The 19,039-nt window shown below is 35.9% G+C and overlaps 1 protein-coding gene across 4 annotated transcripts in view; it reads right to left on the bottom strand.

Annotated features, from left to right (window-relative positions):
• Positions 1 to 19,039, bottom strand: part of CACNA2D1 (calcium voltage-gated channel auxiliary subunit alpha2delta 1) — a 3,475,830-nt gene that overhangs the window by 559,823 nt on the left and 2,896,968 nt on the right. For 2 of the 4 annotated variants that reach the window (XM_044088264.1, XM_044088265.1), the window contains exon 19: positions 8,122 to 8,178. The exons of the other annotated variants lie outside the window; for them this stretch is intronic. In XM_044088264.1, the coding sequence (XP_043944199.1) occupies positions 8,122 to 8,178 (57 nt within the window). The remainder of the gene's footprint in view (positions 1 to 8,121; positions 8,179 to 19,039) is intronic. 4 annotated transcript variants of the gene reach the window in all.

Here is a 19,039-nt window from a genome sequence, read left to right as displayed (position 1 = left end):
GGAGGCACAAAAGCGCTCACTAGTTTGTACCTGAATAAAAGTTTTGTCTTTTATTTAATATCAAGGGAGCCGTGTTTGTTTACGCCCAGTTTGGACTTTTTTTTTTAGAAAATGATGAAGTCTGCATCACATGGGATCACCCAGTACCAACAGTTCAAAAGACAGATGCTAGAAAACTGGATACAGTGGTCCATGAAAAGAAGAAAAAGTAGCATTGATCATTGAAATTGACACATCTAGTGACTACAGTGTATGTCTTGCATATAGAGAGACACAAAGTCATAAAATATCAGGATGTGCAGGCAGAAATGTGAGCAATGTGGAATAAAGATACCCAGACAGTTCCAATAGTATTAGGAGCAACGGGTCTTATAAAAAATTATCTACAATCATATTTAGATATGTTACCAGTACATGTAACTCCATATGATTTGCAGAAGGAGTCATTATTGGGCACATTGCTGGAACTGAGAAGAGCACTTCTGGTTGACATCAAAGATTGAAACAATACTAATTTCATGACGTTTAATCGTTATTTGACTTAGGAATGGGGTCCATTCCTGTCATGTTATTAGAAACTGAAAAGATTTGGAGGAATTAAAAAGTGAGTCTATTGTTTGTTTCTTCTCTGAAAAAAAGTTATCATATCCACTTTTCTGCTACTGGACAGCACGGGTTCTTACTTAAATAAGTTACTTACTTAAAGTGCTCAGTTCCTCTACAATGGATAGTGTTTTTGCTCATGATGAGTTTATGACTACTCTCTCTAGTCTACGTCTGACAACCTGCAGTTTTGATTCTTGTCCATCTTGTTTATGATGGTAAATCTACCGAAATTTTAGTTATGAATTTGAGATCTGAGATTTTTCCAGGGAAAGACGTTTTGTTATCCCTACTGCCAAGAATTCAGCTCTGGAGCCTAGTCTTTTTGATAACTACTACTTTTGCTCTTACCTTTTTTTGAAAAGATTATCAAGATGGCTACCTTTCAGCAGATTCAGATTCATCTTATACTAATTTGACTCATGGATCCTTTTCACTTTGGGACTTTTACTCACCACAGTAATGAGTCTGCTCCCATTAGAGTAGTTTATGATCTACTAATGACCACAGACAAGATGTATTACTGATTATTCATCTTTTTGGTGCTATCAGCAGCATTTGATACTGTTGATCATTGTTTATTCTCGTCTCTTCAGCAATGTCTTGGAACGGTTTCCATCTCATCTTTCTGGCTGTTATCAGAAAGTTCATAGGTTCATTGGTCCATAGGTAGGTACTAGGCAATTGGCCCTAGGGCCTATATAAGCCTAGCCAAAAAGGTACCCTGGCTTTCGCCACCCAAGAAAATTATTTTCCTGTGCCACTGTCGAGCAGAGCCACAGAAGTGATCCCCGGGGTGAATTTCCTATTTCCCATCCAATCATCAAGATTTTTCTTGAAGAGTGCTAATGAGGAGCTTTGTTTGATATAGATAGGTAGTCTGTTCCAGAGTATGGGAAGTCTCTGAGACAGGACTCTGTCCCTCCAGCATGTTCTGTTTATTGTGGTGACAAGGTTTAGGTCCCTAGAGCATGTGGCTCGGAGGGATTGGGATTTCTTTAAGTGGAGCATGTCCAACAGCTCTGGGTTTGACATAGCTTTGTATGTTAGGCAGAGATTGCCTCTGAGTAGGTGATATGTGACGAAGTAAAGCTGGAGATTTTTGTGACAGTCTGCGTAGGGCATTTGTTTGAGGCTAGTAATCCTCTTTGTGAGGTATTTCTGTGGCCTTTCCAGTTGTTGTAGATGTCTTGTGAGGTACATACCAAAAACAGCATTGTACTCTATAATGGGTCTAATGAGTGATGAGTAGAGGGAAACAATGACCTCTTTTTTCCTGGATGAGAAACCTTTTGTGATAAGGTGTGCCACATAGAAGGATTTCCTAATTACTGTGGTGATGTGATTATCAAAGGAGAAACTATTGTCTACCTGTGTCCCAAGGTTTCTTATCACACTTTCAGTGTTAAGTAGACTACCACCTATGTGGTAGCTCATGGGTAAAGAGTTTTTACCAAAGGGGATGACTGTGTCCTTTTTGGCATTGTGCTTGAAGCCATGGCTTTAACACCAGGTATCTGTCTCAGTGAGGCCCTTTTGTAGGATGTCCACATCATTAGGAGTTTTGATTATGGCTCCTAGTTTGCAGTCATCTGTGAACTTTGTTAGCCAAAGACCTTCTGTGTTAGCCTGTACTTCAGAAAAATAGATACCAAACAGGAGAGGACCCAGGACTGAACCCTGTGGTACTCAACTTGTCACTGGTCTGAAGTCGGACTGAGGGTTCTGTCAGTGAGCCATTTGGCAGCTGATCTTGTGACATTACGGATTTATACCTAGTTTAGTGAGTTTATCTATAATTCCAGAGTGGGAGATTGTGTCAAAAGCCTTGGTGAAATCTAGGTAGGCTGTGTGAACCACCTTACCCTCGTCTACGGCTTTGGTGACTGCTTCACAGAAGTCTATCAGGTTTAGGAGACATGATCTGCCTTTTACAAACTTGAACTGGGTGGGGTCCAGATTTTGGAGATTACCAATGTCTTTGTTTATAAGTTCCGTGATGATACGTTCCATGGCATTGCAGACCAGGCTCATCAGGCAAATGGGGCAGTAGTTCCAGGGGTCCGTGGTGACTCCCCCTTCGTGGAGTGTGATAACCGTCGCTGTGCACCATTCAGTGAGAACAAAGCCTGAGGTGAGGCTATGATTGAACATGGTGCTTAGGTGGGGTGTCAATTCATTCTGTAGTTCATGTAGAACGCAGCCTAGGATGTTGTCAGGTCTCATGGATGCTGTGTTCTTGGCTTTGGAGAGAGTGGTGTTTACCTGTGCACTCATGATTACAGGGACTTTGCATTCTTCCCGTATAGAGATGGGTTCTTCAGGGGGTGAGGGGGGGGGGGGGTAACATTAGCACTGAACCTATCTGCCAGGATGATGGCAATATCAGCTAGTTATGTATATTTAGTGCCATCGTGCTGTAACGCAGAGCAGATCTGAGTGTTGCCATTGAGATTCTTGACATAGCTATAGAATGCTTTGTGGTTGTCTTTAGAATTAGTGACGATTTTGTTTTCATAACTAGCTTTGGAGGATTTTGTGAGTTATTTCAGCTTCTTACTGAGGCTGACCAGGGAGTTCCTCCAATCTTGGGATTTTACTCTTTTTTGCAACAGTTTCTTTCTTCTGTTGTAGAGTTTTTTTATGGCAGGGGACCACCAGATTGGCTTTCTTTTTTTGGAGGATAACATCTTGGTTCTGTTAGGAATAGCACAATCCATGCCCTCATGTAAGTGTTTATAAAGTGCATCTGTGTAGGATTCAGCAGTTGTACCTCTATTGTCCATCTGCATGGGTGTCGTGAAGTTTGGCACTTCTGTCTTAAGAAGCGTGAAGTTGGTTTTGGAGACATTTTTTAAGGTGGTTTCCTTAATGGGGGGTGGGGGTGGGATGTGGATGTCTAGGGTAATTAGCTTGTGGTAGGATCTGACCAGCAAGGAATTGACCTCTGGTGTGAAACACTAGTCGCCCATGTAGGTAATGACCAGGTTTAGGATACTGCTGCCCCTGGTGGGGGTGTGGATAAGTTGATCCAAGGTGCTGGAATTTATGAATTCAGAAAACATTGAGCAAAAGAGTTGGTACATGAGTAGTTTTCCCAGTTAATGGTGAGGTAGTTGAAATCAGCCATTATCAGGGTGGTGGGTTATACCATAATATTTTCCAGTGTATCAAGAAATGAGGAGCGGAAATCCTGTGGTACATTAACTTCTTTGTCCTTCATCTTATCCCTTAGAATATGAAGTGCCACAGGGCTCTAGCCTAGGTCCACTGCTGTTCATAGTCTATACTCCTTTTTGAGATCTTAGTAAGGAGGGGGGTACTGCACACTATATACATGTAGATGACATCCAGATTTACTTTCCCTTTCCTCAAGCTGAACCAGCAAATATGTATTCTCTGGTTGATGATAATGAAGGCATTCATTCTTGGCTGTTACACAAATGGCTGAAATTGAACACCTCCAAAACAGAGGCAATGGAAGTTCATGCTATCCTGAGGAATTCCTGTGTTATGCCCTCTAGTTTCATAGATCATGGAAAAGATAAGCTTGAATTTGCTGAAAGAGTGTGCAGACTTAGTGGAATTTTGGACCATGAGCACTGTGTGGCCAAGTGTTAGCAGTTATTAAGTCATCTTGTTTCCACATACAGTAGATATCCAAGATAAAGCACTTTCTGCTTGAGGCTGTCCACTCAATGGTTGTACATACCTTAGTCAATTCTAGACTGGATTATTGTCCTTTATCTAGAACTTTCTAACACTGAACTTGCTCATCTACAGATGGTTCTTATTGGTAAACATTGTTATCATATTATCTCTGCACGGCCATCATTGGCTGCCAGTTCATTTCTCAATCATCAAGAAGATTCTAGTTTTGGTGTATCTGTCTATCCACAACTTGAGTCCCATTTATCTGAGGGGATGGCGGTGCCATAAAACCAACCCATGTCTTGTGCTCTACCACTCAGGGGATGCCTATGATTCAACAGGTGTATCTTGAGAATTTTGTTGTCTTTCCTTTTGCCTTTCAGGGGCCACAACCAAGGAACTTAATTGCCTCAGTGTATTCAGGGATATCACTTTCTACTTACTTTTTACCTCTTCTTTAAAATGTATCTTTTTTCTGCGACTTCCTGTGAAGATCTGTGATAATTAATGAAGATCAGTGAATATACAGTGCATTTTATTGTTTTATGATCTTTTTATTTATTACATGTACTTGAAATTTGTTAATTGCAATGTAAAACTGAATTTTGAATTTGGATACTAAGCAAATAATTTGTGGGTGAATAATGACAACCTGACCATGTGACTTTGTAAAAGATAATATGCACTGGCATGTGATTACAGAGATGGAAAATGGAAACACTCCTAATTTGTTACAATGATGCTATTTATATCACCAATGTAAGAGGCGATAATCTTAGACAAAATACAATCCAAATCTTAGGTGCTCTTCTGTCAAAACATGTATCATCCAGTGTAACATGACTCAAAAAAGGATGGATGGATGATCACAGTCAGGCCCCAAGACGGACTAATTACTGGAACCATAGTCAAAGGCAGAAGAAGATGGGCTATTAAACACAGAAATACCAAAAAAAAATAGATGGATGGTAAAGCCACTCTTTAGTATGGCTCAGTGACTCCAGTCATACCTGCAGGAGTATGGATAGCTTCAATTACAACCCCCAGACAACCACAACTTCACCTACAGAAGTATAGATGACCATAACCATATGGTTAGATAGAGTAATGACCAGATTCTTACCCCAAGACTTACAACTGAGAGAATGTGCACGCCAAGTACAACCAAGGACTGTTAAGGACCAGACGCTACAATGAACAGGTTACCATTTGATTTGTATGGCATCCAAAGACAGGGCTATTAAATCCACAGGCACCCACAGTGCAGAATATTTTACAAGAATGGATCTGTCCTTTTATCAGTAGTACAGTACCTTTAGGCACCAGGAAATGTGCAGATAATTGTGGATATGTGTAGCTAACAATCATTTAAAAAGGCATCACTAATTTTACATAATTAAGTCAGGAGACAGACTCAATGTTACTGTGGATGTCATTGCTAATGTATAAGTTATTACTAAGTTCATTCTTCAAAGCATGGCATGGATCCTGGAATGATTTATTAACATTTGAATATATTAACAAAGAGGTAAGCACACACTAATTATAATAAGATATTTACAGATTCATTATAATAAGATATGCCTGTAATTTTAGGTGTATAAAGGCCAGCACTATTCACTAGTTAAATAAAGACTACTTGGAATCCTCATTCTAAAGCTAGTAAAGCAAGGCATCTATCAGCTAGATTGAGAACCAAATGATGTCCAGAGCCTAGATTTTAATTGCTTCTTGCTGAGCATGTATTTGTATATTCAAAATAAAGGCCTAATTCCTAGCTCTGAGGATTGGACTTAGTCTAGCATGCTGATTCCTAATTGCCTGGCAATGGAAGAAAAACAGATAGCAATGTAATCCAGATCATAGATACTGATGCTTGGTGGCATGTATTCAGTATCGTTTACAGACATCACAGAGGCAGGGTAGGGAATGTGAGATAAACAACACAAAAACATTTGCAATGATGAGACAAATAATTATTTAGTCAAGGACAGAACAGTGTGAGGCATCATGCAGAGACAGAAAAGGAAGGCATGTCTGTTTCCATAACATTAACCTAGATATACAAAGCAGGATCTGACCTCTTGGTCATAGGGATAAATGATTGTTGCAGACTAAAAGAATGACATGTGTTGAGTATTTCATATCGTCTTGAAATAAATCATTTCACTTTCTAGTTGATGCTATTTGATAATGACTAATAATTTACACTGTTAAAAATGGCAAACAGCAGAACTTACAAACCAAGTAAGATGTAATGAATACAAAAAAAAAATGTATGTTCATTATTATTGTAAAAAAGCAAAATGTTCTCCATATGTACTACTCCTAATGGTTGTTATTACGAATTCCTGCAGCTATGCAACTGCATCAGCAGGACATCAAATGCAGTATCAAAGACACAGAAGGACCAGATAGGCAACCAAAGCATCTGGGGAGAAATCATTGATGCTCTCAAATAACCTAGACATTATAGCCTTTCCAATAGCATAATGGGATAAAGCCCTAACTACAACCCAGGTGATGTGACTTTGATTACCGGCAAAGGTGTCTGACAAGACTGTCATAGAGGATGAGTTGATCATATCTTGGGAGGAAGATGCATGCTGACAGCTATCGTTTTCGGACAGTATTAGACATCAGACTTGGGGGGGCAGGATGGATGTTAAAGTGCAGACCCCTTAGCAAAATTGGGTGGAGCACATTTAGTTTCCTCATGTCCAGCCAACAGTAGTGTGATGCTGGTCATGTAGGGAGGTACTACAGACAATGCAAAACATTCCAGACCCTATGGATGACAGCAACAGTTGTGGCAATGGCAGTTTGAATGCTCAGCCCATGCCTTCATTGAGAGAAGTAAAAATGTAAACGCTGACCCTCAGAAGGAACGATGGATGGGATTATTGGGAGGGGGATACCTGATGTAAAAAGAAGGACTGGACAACAACAATAACCTATGCATTATGACATCAAATTTTCCATATTTCCATATTGTACAAGCATCTCTGGGTTCACATGAGAATGGGAGAAGACTTTCACACATTGGGTAGTTGCAGATTCCTGTTACATGCCACTGGGATTACATTGCTTTCCAGTATTTCTGTGGTGGCAGCTATATGCATAACAAATAGGCCTCTATTATTTTTGTATAGCAAATCTGTCCAGCAGTTGTTCAGGTCCCTCCTCAATTGAAAATCCAGCTAAATTTTACATCCAGACCTTGTCCTACTATGTGTCACAAGGAAGCACTGTATGTCACAAATTAAAATACTGTGCTACCTAGACAACAAAAGTAATACTAATTTATGGAATGAGAAAATAGTCTGTCAAAGGCAGATTCACTGAAACTGAAATGCCGAGGGTGCAACTGGTTAAAGCTTATTATTTATTTTTTTGTAATATAGGAACTGGTTACATTCACCCACACATGTACATCCTGTACCTCCATAACTAATACAACAAGATCCAAACTTACCAAACCTTAGGGTAACTTAAAAATCCTTCAACTAGCTGCTCATTAAGACTTTCAGCCTCAGTGAAGTTGGCTTTAACAAATCAGTCCTCAATCGATTCTATGAAACCCTATACAATGTCTTACTGAAGATCTTTTGTCCTGGTTCTGGGCATTAGGTCAAGGCAGGAACTAAACTAGAGCAGATATTAGTAGCACAGCAGAATAACCTTAAAAACATCATTAATGAGACTCAGCGGTTGTTACAGAACTTGGTAATATGCAAGCTTCATGCACCTCTGTTACAGTTTTCACTGAAAGGCCCATTGTTAGCTCACGAGGTAAGCTGGCTCTAAGCTTCTTTTAGCAGGTCCAGTATTAGGAGCCTAAAAGCACCAAACTGAATTCAAAGTTACCTGGACATCAGGCCTCCTTTTTCTTAAATTAACACTAGGGATACTTGTCCCAACGGGCTAAAGTAATAAAATAAAGCATTTGATATATAAGAAATAAGATGAGCTTATTCAGCAATGACATTATGTAATTCAACAATGGAATTATATACAGTTGCATATTTCTGTAAACACAAAACCACAAATCTCGTTCTCTAGTCAATCTATAGAGCTACGTTATTTTCAACCAGGTCTCAAAATGCACAAACAAAAATAGAGTCAAATTTGAGATGAACAGCAATTACATAACAGGAAATATCTGCAGGCATTGAATGCCTTCACTTACACATTTCAAACTCTGAGCATTACAAATAATTGCACTGGCCTTTAGATGTCATAAGAGATGGTCTAAATCAGGAGCAACGATCGCAGCATGATGTGGAGGACCAAAAAAGCAAAGGTCTTCCAGTTTTAAAAGAAAATAAGTAAGCAAATAAATGAAAATAAAAACTGTAGCAAACAGTTTTATGCAAATTCCTTGCTACAGTTACTCACTCACAGACCTACTAAATACATTCATTTAAGCAGCCATAATGTCAGCTATGTCTGCTTAAATGAATACTGGCTAATCAAATGGCTTACAGAGTAGACTTTTAAAATGACTATGCAAACTTCTGACGACACTGTGGTATTTCTAGCTGCACTGTACTATTGATCCACTGAACAATATTCCATTATTTCAAATACGTATGCAGCATTCTGGCTTGTATTTTTTTACTGGTCTTCTCTCGTATATTAAGTTCATGATACATACAGTATGAGTTTGCTACTTTGTAGAATGGCTTGCTGTTTGACTTTATGTTTGTTTTTATGAGTATTTTAGTCACCTACTGGGGATAATCTTAGAACTCATTATACTTAAATGGGGATGGGACAGGGTTACCAATCACAAAAAATTATATTTACTTTGGGGAAAAGGTATCTAATTGAACTCTATTATTCACCATAATAATAGCAATTGTTAAATGGAATCAAAGTAGCAGTGTTTTGCTTTGAGACAACTGACTTTGCCATAATGGATGTCTCAGAAAACTGCTTAAAAGCAGTCTATACAAAAGGCTGTAAGAGCCATTAAAAAATATTAAATATAACAGGGAGGTAAAATTGCTTTTTGAAAAGCAAACCACCAGTGAGATTAAATTTTTAAGGTGACAGAACTTCACAGTGAGAATTTAATGTCAGACAATTCAAACAGAATTCTCTGTCCAAGTAAATATAGTAAATCACAATGAAGAAGGCATGACCATGTTGTCTACCTAGACTTTCTTAAGCTATCTGACAGAGCTCTACATAAAAGTTTAACAGGACAGTTATCAAAACTTCCATTGGGTTCCAGATTGCATACTGGTTTATCAACTGCCTGTATGATGGGATATCGTTTAATTAATATTCTCAAAGTGTGTGTGTGTGTGTGTGTGTGTGTGTGTGTGTGTGTGTGCGTGTGTGTGTGTGTGTGTGTGCGCGTGTGTGTGTTTGTGTGTGTGTGCGCGTGTGTGTGTTTGTGTGTCTGTGTGTGTGACTGTAACAGATGTGTGTGCGTGTGTGTGTGTGTGCACGCATGTGTGTGCGTGTGTGTGTTTGTGTGTCTGTGTGTGTGACTGTAACAGATGTGTGTGTGTGTGTCTGTGTGTGTCTATGTGTGTGTGTTTGTGTGTCTGTGTGTGTGACTGTAACTGGTGTGTGTGTGTGTGTGTGTGTGTGTGTGTGTGTGTGTGTGTGTGTGTGTGTGTGTGTGTGTGTGTGTGTGTGTGTATATGTGTGTGATTGTATGTGTTTGAGTGTTTGTGTGTATTGGTAAACTTTTTTTATTTTCTGTATACCTCCTTGCTGTATATTTGTTATCTCAGCAATCACTAATAATAACCTGTAGCTAAAGTGATAGTTTCTGCTTGTTAGCAGCAACTTATTTATTGGAAATGTCATTATTTACTCATTTTGTAATATATCATAACATAGGTGTACAGTTTCTTTTCTTTTAGACCTTGCTGCTTACCTTCCTCGGCAATTATTTTTGCTCATGTCACTTTTATATCATCCCATCAACTCATTCATGTATTCAAACTTGTCTTCCATAGTTTGTAGAAAAATATCTCACATTATTTTCTTCATTTTCCACTTATAATGATCAACTTTATAATGGCTACTTGCTATTCCATTAGATACAATTCTTCACAAACTGAACAATAATCCTCGTTAAAACAGATCCATTCTTTGTTGAAATAATAAGTACCATGCTTCTTAAACCGTCTTAAAGGAGACCTCTCTACTTTTCTAGCTCGTAGGATGATAATTCTTGTAAATGTAGTGCCCCTCATTGACAGGGGTGACAGGTGCTGACTGAGGTTTATTTTTGTGATAAACTCTTGGCTAGGCCTGGAAGGGCCCCAGGGCCATTAGCCTAGTATCCTATGATCGTATGTGGTCATACTTCTCCCTTCATACAGCAACCAATTCCTCTTTTAACCTCTCTCCATTGAACACTTCCACATCTTTTTTAAAATATTCTTGTATAACTGTGTGTGCAATGAACTCTCCATTTATAAACAATTTGAATCAGAATATATAGTGTGCATTTCACCTGTAAAGAACAGCAACATTTACAAAAGTGAAATGCAATTTTTTTATAACAACAGTACTTAACTGTTTACACATTCAGTTTTATAAGCCACAATTTTAAATAAAGAATGCCTTCAAGTCTCAGTGTTGCTTTCTAGATATATTCTTATACAACACACACACACACACACACACACACACACACACACACACACACACACACACACTAGAAAATATTTATAAAATCCAAAATAACTCTAAAGCTGTAGTTCAACATTTGCTGACTGAGCAATTAAAAACAATAATTTCAGCATGAACATTCAATGTTACAAGTAACATATTTTACAGCAGAAAATGTCTTCAGACTTATATGACATATGAAAGGTGTAATGTCAGCTATCAATTTAAGAATATCAGCTTAAGGAATGCGAGCTTGCTTAATAATATAAGAAATGAGTCAAAAGTTGCAGTATTTGTTAATTGTATAACATTCAAACAACCAAAATATTTTGCTTGCAGTTCTACAATGTAAGGTTCTTAGGAAGATAAAACAGTAATACTTTACAAACCAGCACACTTACACATTAAGTAGCAACCAGTGTTGAAGAAAAACATATGTATTCTAGTTAATTGTCAAAACATGTATCTTAACAACAGACGGTACCATATTGTTTATAATAGAGCAGAACAGCTCTGTACAGGTTTCCAGGCTAATAATATTAATCTGCATCTTTAAAATGTTTAAACAGTCAATATTATTTGCAGCCAGTAAAGCATTCAAATGTTTCACCATAAATAAAATGCTTTACAAACTGCTAATTTGTTACTTAATATGAGGGATATCTACCCCTTGCCTTAAAAAAACAAACAAAAAAAACAAAAAACTTCTCTTCATGGCACACTGTAAAATGAAATCTAAATAATTACTGCTCAACACACACACACACACACACACACACACACACACACACACACACACACACATACACACACAAAATGAAAATAAAGCCATCCAAGTCTGGCAAGTTTTATAATTAATAAAGTGCTAAAACACTAAACTTCATTAAAATAAAGTATTTTAAGGTAGTATAATTCCACTTAAAAGCTTCCTGGTACTTTATGAATGTGAGTGATGTCATAAAAATGTGACACCAGCTTTAATTTTCATTTTATACAGCTATAACCAACACTGGGTTTTAGGTCAAGACTTCACTCATATGACATCCAAATTTCTTCAAAAAAGCCATCAGCTTTTGACCAACTGGTTTAGAACATGAATGCTCAGTGAATGACTTGATGCCATTAATACATACATCAGAAAAATATCAGCAGATATTGGAGCAGCTTGATAACTAAATTTAAAATCACTTGTATTGAAGGCATTATATTCAGTGGAAATATTCAAAAGAATTGGCTGAAAATTAAATAATTAACCCTTTACATGAGATTTCATATGCAATCACAAATGTACACACACACACACACACACACACACACATACAGATATATATATATATATATATATATATATATATATATATATATATATATATATATATTATCTATCTATATATATATACACACACATAAATATATGTGCCCGTCATATATATATATATGGGTCCACTTTGTAATTTCGAAATACTGAAATCTTGAAAATTCAGTATTTTGAAACCACAAAGCTGAAAACCCAACCACAACTCACAATTTCGTAAACACACAACCGCAAAATTCAAAATTCTGTAATTACGCTACACATACAGTACACATATAAACATACACACAACTCCCCCACAATCTAACTCATCTAGACTACATATAAGCAGGGGGGCAAGCCCCCTGCACCCCCCATGTGGGAAGCTGCACGCCCCACATCCCCCTACTTATATATTCTAACTCTGAGATCGCATAAACAGAAACACAAATGAAACTCGCACACACACACACACACACACACACACACACACACACACACACCTTACAGTCCCTCAAACACACACATAACAGTCACAACACACACTTACACACATTAAACCCCTAACCAACATACTTACACACACAAACTTAGCAAAATTATACCTAAACATCCACACACCGTACCAACAGAAGCAGAAATTCAAAATATCCGTGCTTCAGTATTTTGAATTTTGCGCTTCTGCCAGTTTTGGAAATGTGAGTCTGCAGCTTTGTAAGTTCAAAATACTGCAATTCGAGATTTCAGTATTTCGAATTTAGAAAGTGGACTCACATATACATATATGCCAGTCATCCATGTAGTACAAGGTATTTTACCTAAATCCTGCACATTTATCATATATTTTTGTTGTTTCCCTCTCAGTTATTTCTTTTCTTTGTTTTCTCATAAACAGTACCATTTTTGGCAAGCCATCTTCTGTTCAACAATGCTTATCAAACTCCTACGAACCTTCTAAAAAGCACCCATACCTTGGAATCTTCTTACAAGCAATCATGAAGTCAAACATTTTAATTTTTACTGAGCTCTAGAAAACAACAGCTCCAGCTTCATGCAGTCTTATTTTTGATATACCACCTAGCCAGTATTCTTCTTGAAGTTGGCAATCTTTTCTTTTTGTATTATTTACTTACATTATCCTCCTTGCATAGATTTAGTCCACAGATGGTTTAGAAGGGGTCATTGCTTCCTTTTATGAGTTTAGCTTTGTTTGTTGACCTGTTGTGCTAATTTCTCAGGACACAGACTGGTAGACAAATCTAAGTGAATAATTATTGCCTTGAAAGCAGTTTCTTATAATATATTTACAGTCTTTAAAAATTCTCTGACCTGAGCAAGTTCCAGTTAAAACAGCAGGATATACAAATCAGGTTAACATCCCGTATTTATATCATTCAAGTCTACATTGATAAAGTTGCTGTTTTGTCTGAATTATTTAGGCAAGTTATCCAGCAGTTTGATTGCAGAATTATTCCATCTTACTCCTTGTTTTTTTCATGCAGATATTTACCAACCATGCATGTTGACAACTGTGAGACATTATAGTCAATGTAAAAATGGGGGATGACAATGATGCAGATGGTGACAATAAATCTACTGATGATTCTTTAGTTTCTTACAAATGCAAAAACATAACATGACTGTGGATGTAATTTTTCCCATTTCACACTGTAAGTTATTCCATGTCATTATTATTTCCACTGGCAAATGTAGCACATCCAGAAAGATTTTAACATTCATTAACCCTTACTTTTTCAAGAGTCGCAAAGACTATTATCACATGCTTTCAAGATCATGTTCTCAAAATGACCTATTTTATTACTCTGTTTTAACAATTTCTTCATGAAGTTTGTCAATTATGTCTGCCGTTAAGTTGTTCTTTCATAATTTCTATGTATTTTTTATATATATTTCATTAGAACAGTGTTTGCTTCATTAATTTGACACCACAGATGAAAAGAAATGTTTCTATACGTGATCACAGCTTTTTCCATAGCTGACAACTTTATAAAAGTTTATCATCCTTAGAATATTTCTTCATAATTCCTAAGTAGTATTCTTTTTCCCTTTGGTTAAAAACATATGACTCTAAAAAAGAATCCATACTTTTCTTCTCAGAATAAAATGATTATATCAGGGATCTTCTGATTCTTTTTTTAAGGTTAGGCTGTGCAACCTGCTGTTTATCTTAGTTTAGGACGCTATTTCTAAAGAATTATATGATGAACTAGTAAAGCATACTGATGAACTCTATAACTTACTGTGGGTACTATATTACACAGCAACTCTGCCTGGTCTTACAAGATTTGTTTACTGTTTTAGCTGTGCTGGCATTTCTGTGAGGACACACTCTGTCAATTGTTACTGTATGTTTTCTACAAATGAATCTAGCTACAACAAAACATTTTTATGAGGTTCTTACACCAGAATCTCACAGTACAAGGATATGATTTTATATGTTACAACTTAATGCAATAAGGATGCTTCAAATATGACATTGCAATGCATTCATTCAGCTCAGTAAGAATGCATACTGTTTTTCAAGCATATTGTTTTTGCCCCCCAAAAAGTTGGTCACATCAATGTGCTAAATCTCTAGATATTAAAAATATGATGAAAGTTCTATAATAATTTCTATACCACAAAGGTTTTTAGTATATAGCCCTTCAATTCAATACTTTGAGTACATATTACACATTCAAGAACCTCAAAACAGAATTTTGCTGTGTAACAGTGGTACCAGAGCAGCAAAATTGCAAAACATATAACATAAAAATTTGTAAGTAATCATACTTGCAAGACACCTGCAGGTCATAGATGAAAACAATTAATCTTTATTTGTTAATTTTTCAAACAACAAAGGAATAGTATACTATAAATAGAACTCAGCATTGTAGTCATTACAAAAACACATATGATATGGCTTTTTATCTTGTGTCAACAAATACAAACTTAATAGTTTGTGCAGTTCTGAGACCAGATTGTAAATCCTACTTTAAAGTAGAAATCACACAGAAGGAAAACATCACACGCTCACCTTACGAATGATGATTGCATACCTATTTGTAGTCCTTCGTTTTCTTAGCCACCTCTGACAAAAAAATGTTTAATGTTGTCTGTTTTATTTACACATACGCCATAGCATGACAAGCATAACTTATAATGGCAAACTCTGGCTGTGCTGTAGATTATTACCTTTGTAATTATGAACTTAATGTTCCCTAACTAATTTATCAGTCACTTTTGCAATGAATGCTAAAAGACTCTCCATCAGATTATGGCATGGAATGCTTACAAGCTTAAATGTTTCTTGTGTAATTATTAAATGTCTTAAAGTTGGAAGTCTAAATTGCTGACAGCATCTGCATGAAACTGAACAAGATATATAGAAGGGCCAGAAAGTGGGAGAATGTTTCTGTTGACCAGTCTTCCATACAGGGAATTGTTTTCTTGTGCCATAATTTCTTTAGGGAGCTGTAGCAAAGCAGTGCATTCATTGATTCCACTTGAAAATGAAAGGGCATGTAATTTCAATCAACACTTACTCTGTTTCTTTACCAAAATGATGATGAGTCAGTGCTGAAAGAATCTTCAGACATAAAGTAGTCCCTATTTGATTTCACTGTTCATGCAGTTTGACAAATAACAGTAAACATTAGGCGTGTATAGACAGCAGTAGGTAGTATTGTTTACAAAGTGAAATCTCATGATGAGGAATCAGCATGCACCTACAACCTACAATAATATTCTTATGAAAACAGAACATTAACTTAATATTTGTCTCTGATTCAGGTAGTTACTGTACACAAAAATTAAAACTATGATAATGGAAAAATGATGAACACTCAGGATTTTTTTTTTAATTTAAGCACTTTATTCAATACACAGAGAAGCAAGACAAATATATTGTTTTATATGACTCCATGTTGAAAAATGTTGGAAAACAATTAAATGACATTACTTTAACTGGGTATCCATATCTTGTCCACCGGGACAAAGGTTAATAGACTTGACAGCCTTGTTACAAAAAAAACATATGGACAACCTATCTTACTCCACAAATTGTATTCACTGTGGTACTAATAATTTCAGAAATTCTATTCTAAATCACATGAAATTTGCAGAGATGCTTGAAACTAATAGTATCCAGGTGTTAGTGAAATCATTTCAAGTAATACATGGAATGATTATTTCTATTCTAAGGCTGTTTTGTACAAAAACTAGTTAAAAAGTCACTTTGTTGCCCACAATGTGAAGTTTATTGCCTGTTGTTTAATGTTCCAGTTGTATAAGCAGTGTGCATAAAACAAGATTAAATACTTTTTAGATTTTTCCCACCCAGACTAACAAACTTTTTTCCCCACAAAGTATCTAATAATTCTTTGAATTTATAACAGTGTAATGCTAGTGGACTACTTAACAAGCACTTTGATCAGTCTTTCATACCTCATTGTAAGAAGTTTAACATTTTTGCTATTACTGGAGCATGGGATTCTATCAATGTTTTTTCCACGTTACAATAAAACGGAATGTCTTACACTGAACAGAAATGGAAGGGGGCACTGCTATTACTCTCTAACATATTATCATACCGTCATATACATTGATTGCAACTAATATCGATTTAGAAACCATTGCATTGGATTGATGTGCCACCACAGGCCTTAAAAATATGAGGCCTATATGTTCTTATAGGATACTATCTATGAATTCCAAATTTCACAGTTTTTGGAAACTCACTTGTAACACAAACAATGTAATTCTACTCAGTGATATGAATTACCGTAACATATGCTGGAATTAATACTCCTCTAGTAAGAAACTTAAACAAATGTTTTAAGATGTTTTCCTATAATATCAACTGTTTCAATTGAGAAATGTTCCAACCAGGGGAAACTGTATCATACATATTTTAACTACCAATCTTATCTATAATGTTAACAATGCCATTTAGGCCCTCCTGCAAGTAATTCTTATCATTGTTCTATTTCTTTCATCATTTTATTTGGTCAGAGCTACTCACTTAGGACTATTAAAAATATTACTATTAAACTATAAATCTACTTCTGAGTTGATAAAATCTGTGAGTTTGTATAATCAAGGTAGGGATACAAGTGATGGTGGTTACTGTTTATTAGAGCATTTTTTTCCTGAATCAGTGAGTAATACATTTCAGCATAGGGCTCAAACAGTAGGTTACCTTACTGGTAGGATACTGAACTGTGTGTAAAAGGAAACAACAGACTATTCTGTAAGTTCAGAACTAATCCTTCATCTGAGAATAAAACTAAGCTGAGTCATATTAGCAAAGTATTTAATTAGCAAATAATAATTTAAAAAATAAATTATGAAATGTTAGTATCATCCTCTATATTAATTTATCTACAAAAACAACAATTATTTAACATCATTATTTGTTAATGCAAATAATAAAACAAATCTGATTAAAATAGCCAACATATTTATTTATTTATTTTTTTTACAATCTTTATCTTATGCTAGGGTTTTTACTATACATGAACTGGTTTCAACACTTAATTACATATGTCCTACCATAATTTTGGGATCAGTTTCAAAAGCACTTAAAATTAGTACAGAGATCTCTATGGCTACAGACTTAATTCTGTCTGTTTTAGTGTATAGGTTAAAGAATGACTTATTGCAATTGTTATATCTGACATTTATCTGTTTACTCATTAATTATATTGTACCTACACTCTGGCAATGTTTAACTATAACAACAATTTATACATACATACATACACATACATACAAATATTTCAAGCATGAGCATTACTGACCTTGTAGCCTGCTAGTACACCAAATCAGTTGCTCCCATAATAAGTGTTTAGGCAGTTCTTAAAGTACCTAAAATAGTGCTTGCTTTAATGTAATTTGATAGTCTGTTCCATGTATCAGCTGCTTTCTCAGAGAACCAATTAGTACACTTTTAATTCCAACAGAATCTTCTACATTGGTTGTCTGATAATTCTCTACTACCTTTTGATAACCCCAGGCATTCTTAGAGGTAGTTACCTCTAAATTTCCTATATACTTGAATACGATCTCCTCAAATATCTATAACAGACACTGTACAAGTTGAGATATTTTAGTCTTTCCTATAACTTAAATGTTCACATCCGATTTATAAAAAGGGAGCCAAGTTAAAAATATCAAACTAAAGACCTATTGGTTTAACATCTATATTATATAAACATTTTGAAAGACCATTGTTGAAATTATTATTGAACTGGGATAACTACTCTGGCAAAAATGACATATATCAATATAGTTTTATTGCTTGTAGGTCAATGTTAACCAATTTGTTTGGAGTTTTATGGTCAAGTTATTTTGGCTTTGAACAATATACAATCAGTCAGTGTTATTTGCCTGAAAAAAGCAAAGACCTTTGATACTCTATTGCATAGCCTGATCATTTCAACTCTTGTAAAATATAATTATAATCAATTCAGTATTAAATGGATTAGTTGCTGGTTAACTGGTTATTTGCAATGTGTATCAATCAAAGATCCATTGTCAAATTACCTACCTGCGTTTATTGGGGTCCCTCATTGATCAGTTTTTGGTCATTTTTTTTTTAATTAAGTTTTATCTACTAGTCCTGTTAGCAGTTAAATGTGGCAAGCAGAATATGCTGATGATCATAAATTCAGTATTGTAGCTGATTGTAATGGGGACCATTTAATAATCAATGGACTGCTGCAAAAAATTCTGGTTGGGCCAGAAATGTTAACTTGAAATTTTGTTAGTAAATGGAAATTTAAATACTTTGGTAGACCACTTCTCAAACCTGACCTTTATGTTAACAGTACCACTTTGTCTGAAACTAAA

This window comes from Protopterus annectens, chromosome 11.part0 (assembly GCF_019279795.1).
Source record: "Protopterus annectens isolate FY-2018-M chromosome 11.part0, PAN1.0, whole genome shotgun sequence".
Classification (NCBI taxonomy): Eukaryota; Metazoa; Chordata; order Ceratodontiformes; family Protopteridae; genus Protopterus; species Protopterus annectens.
This window is presented reverse-complemented; position numbering and strand designations above follow the sequence as displayed.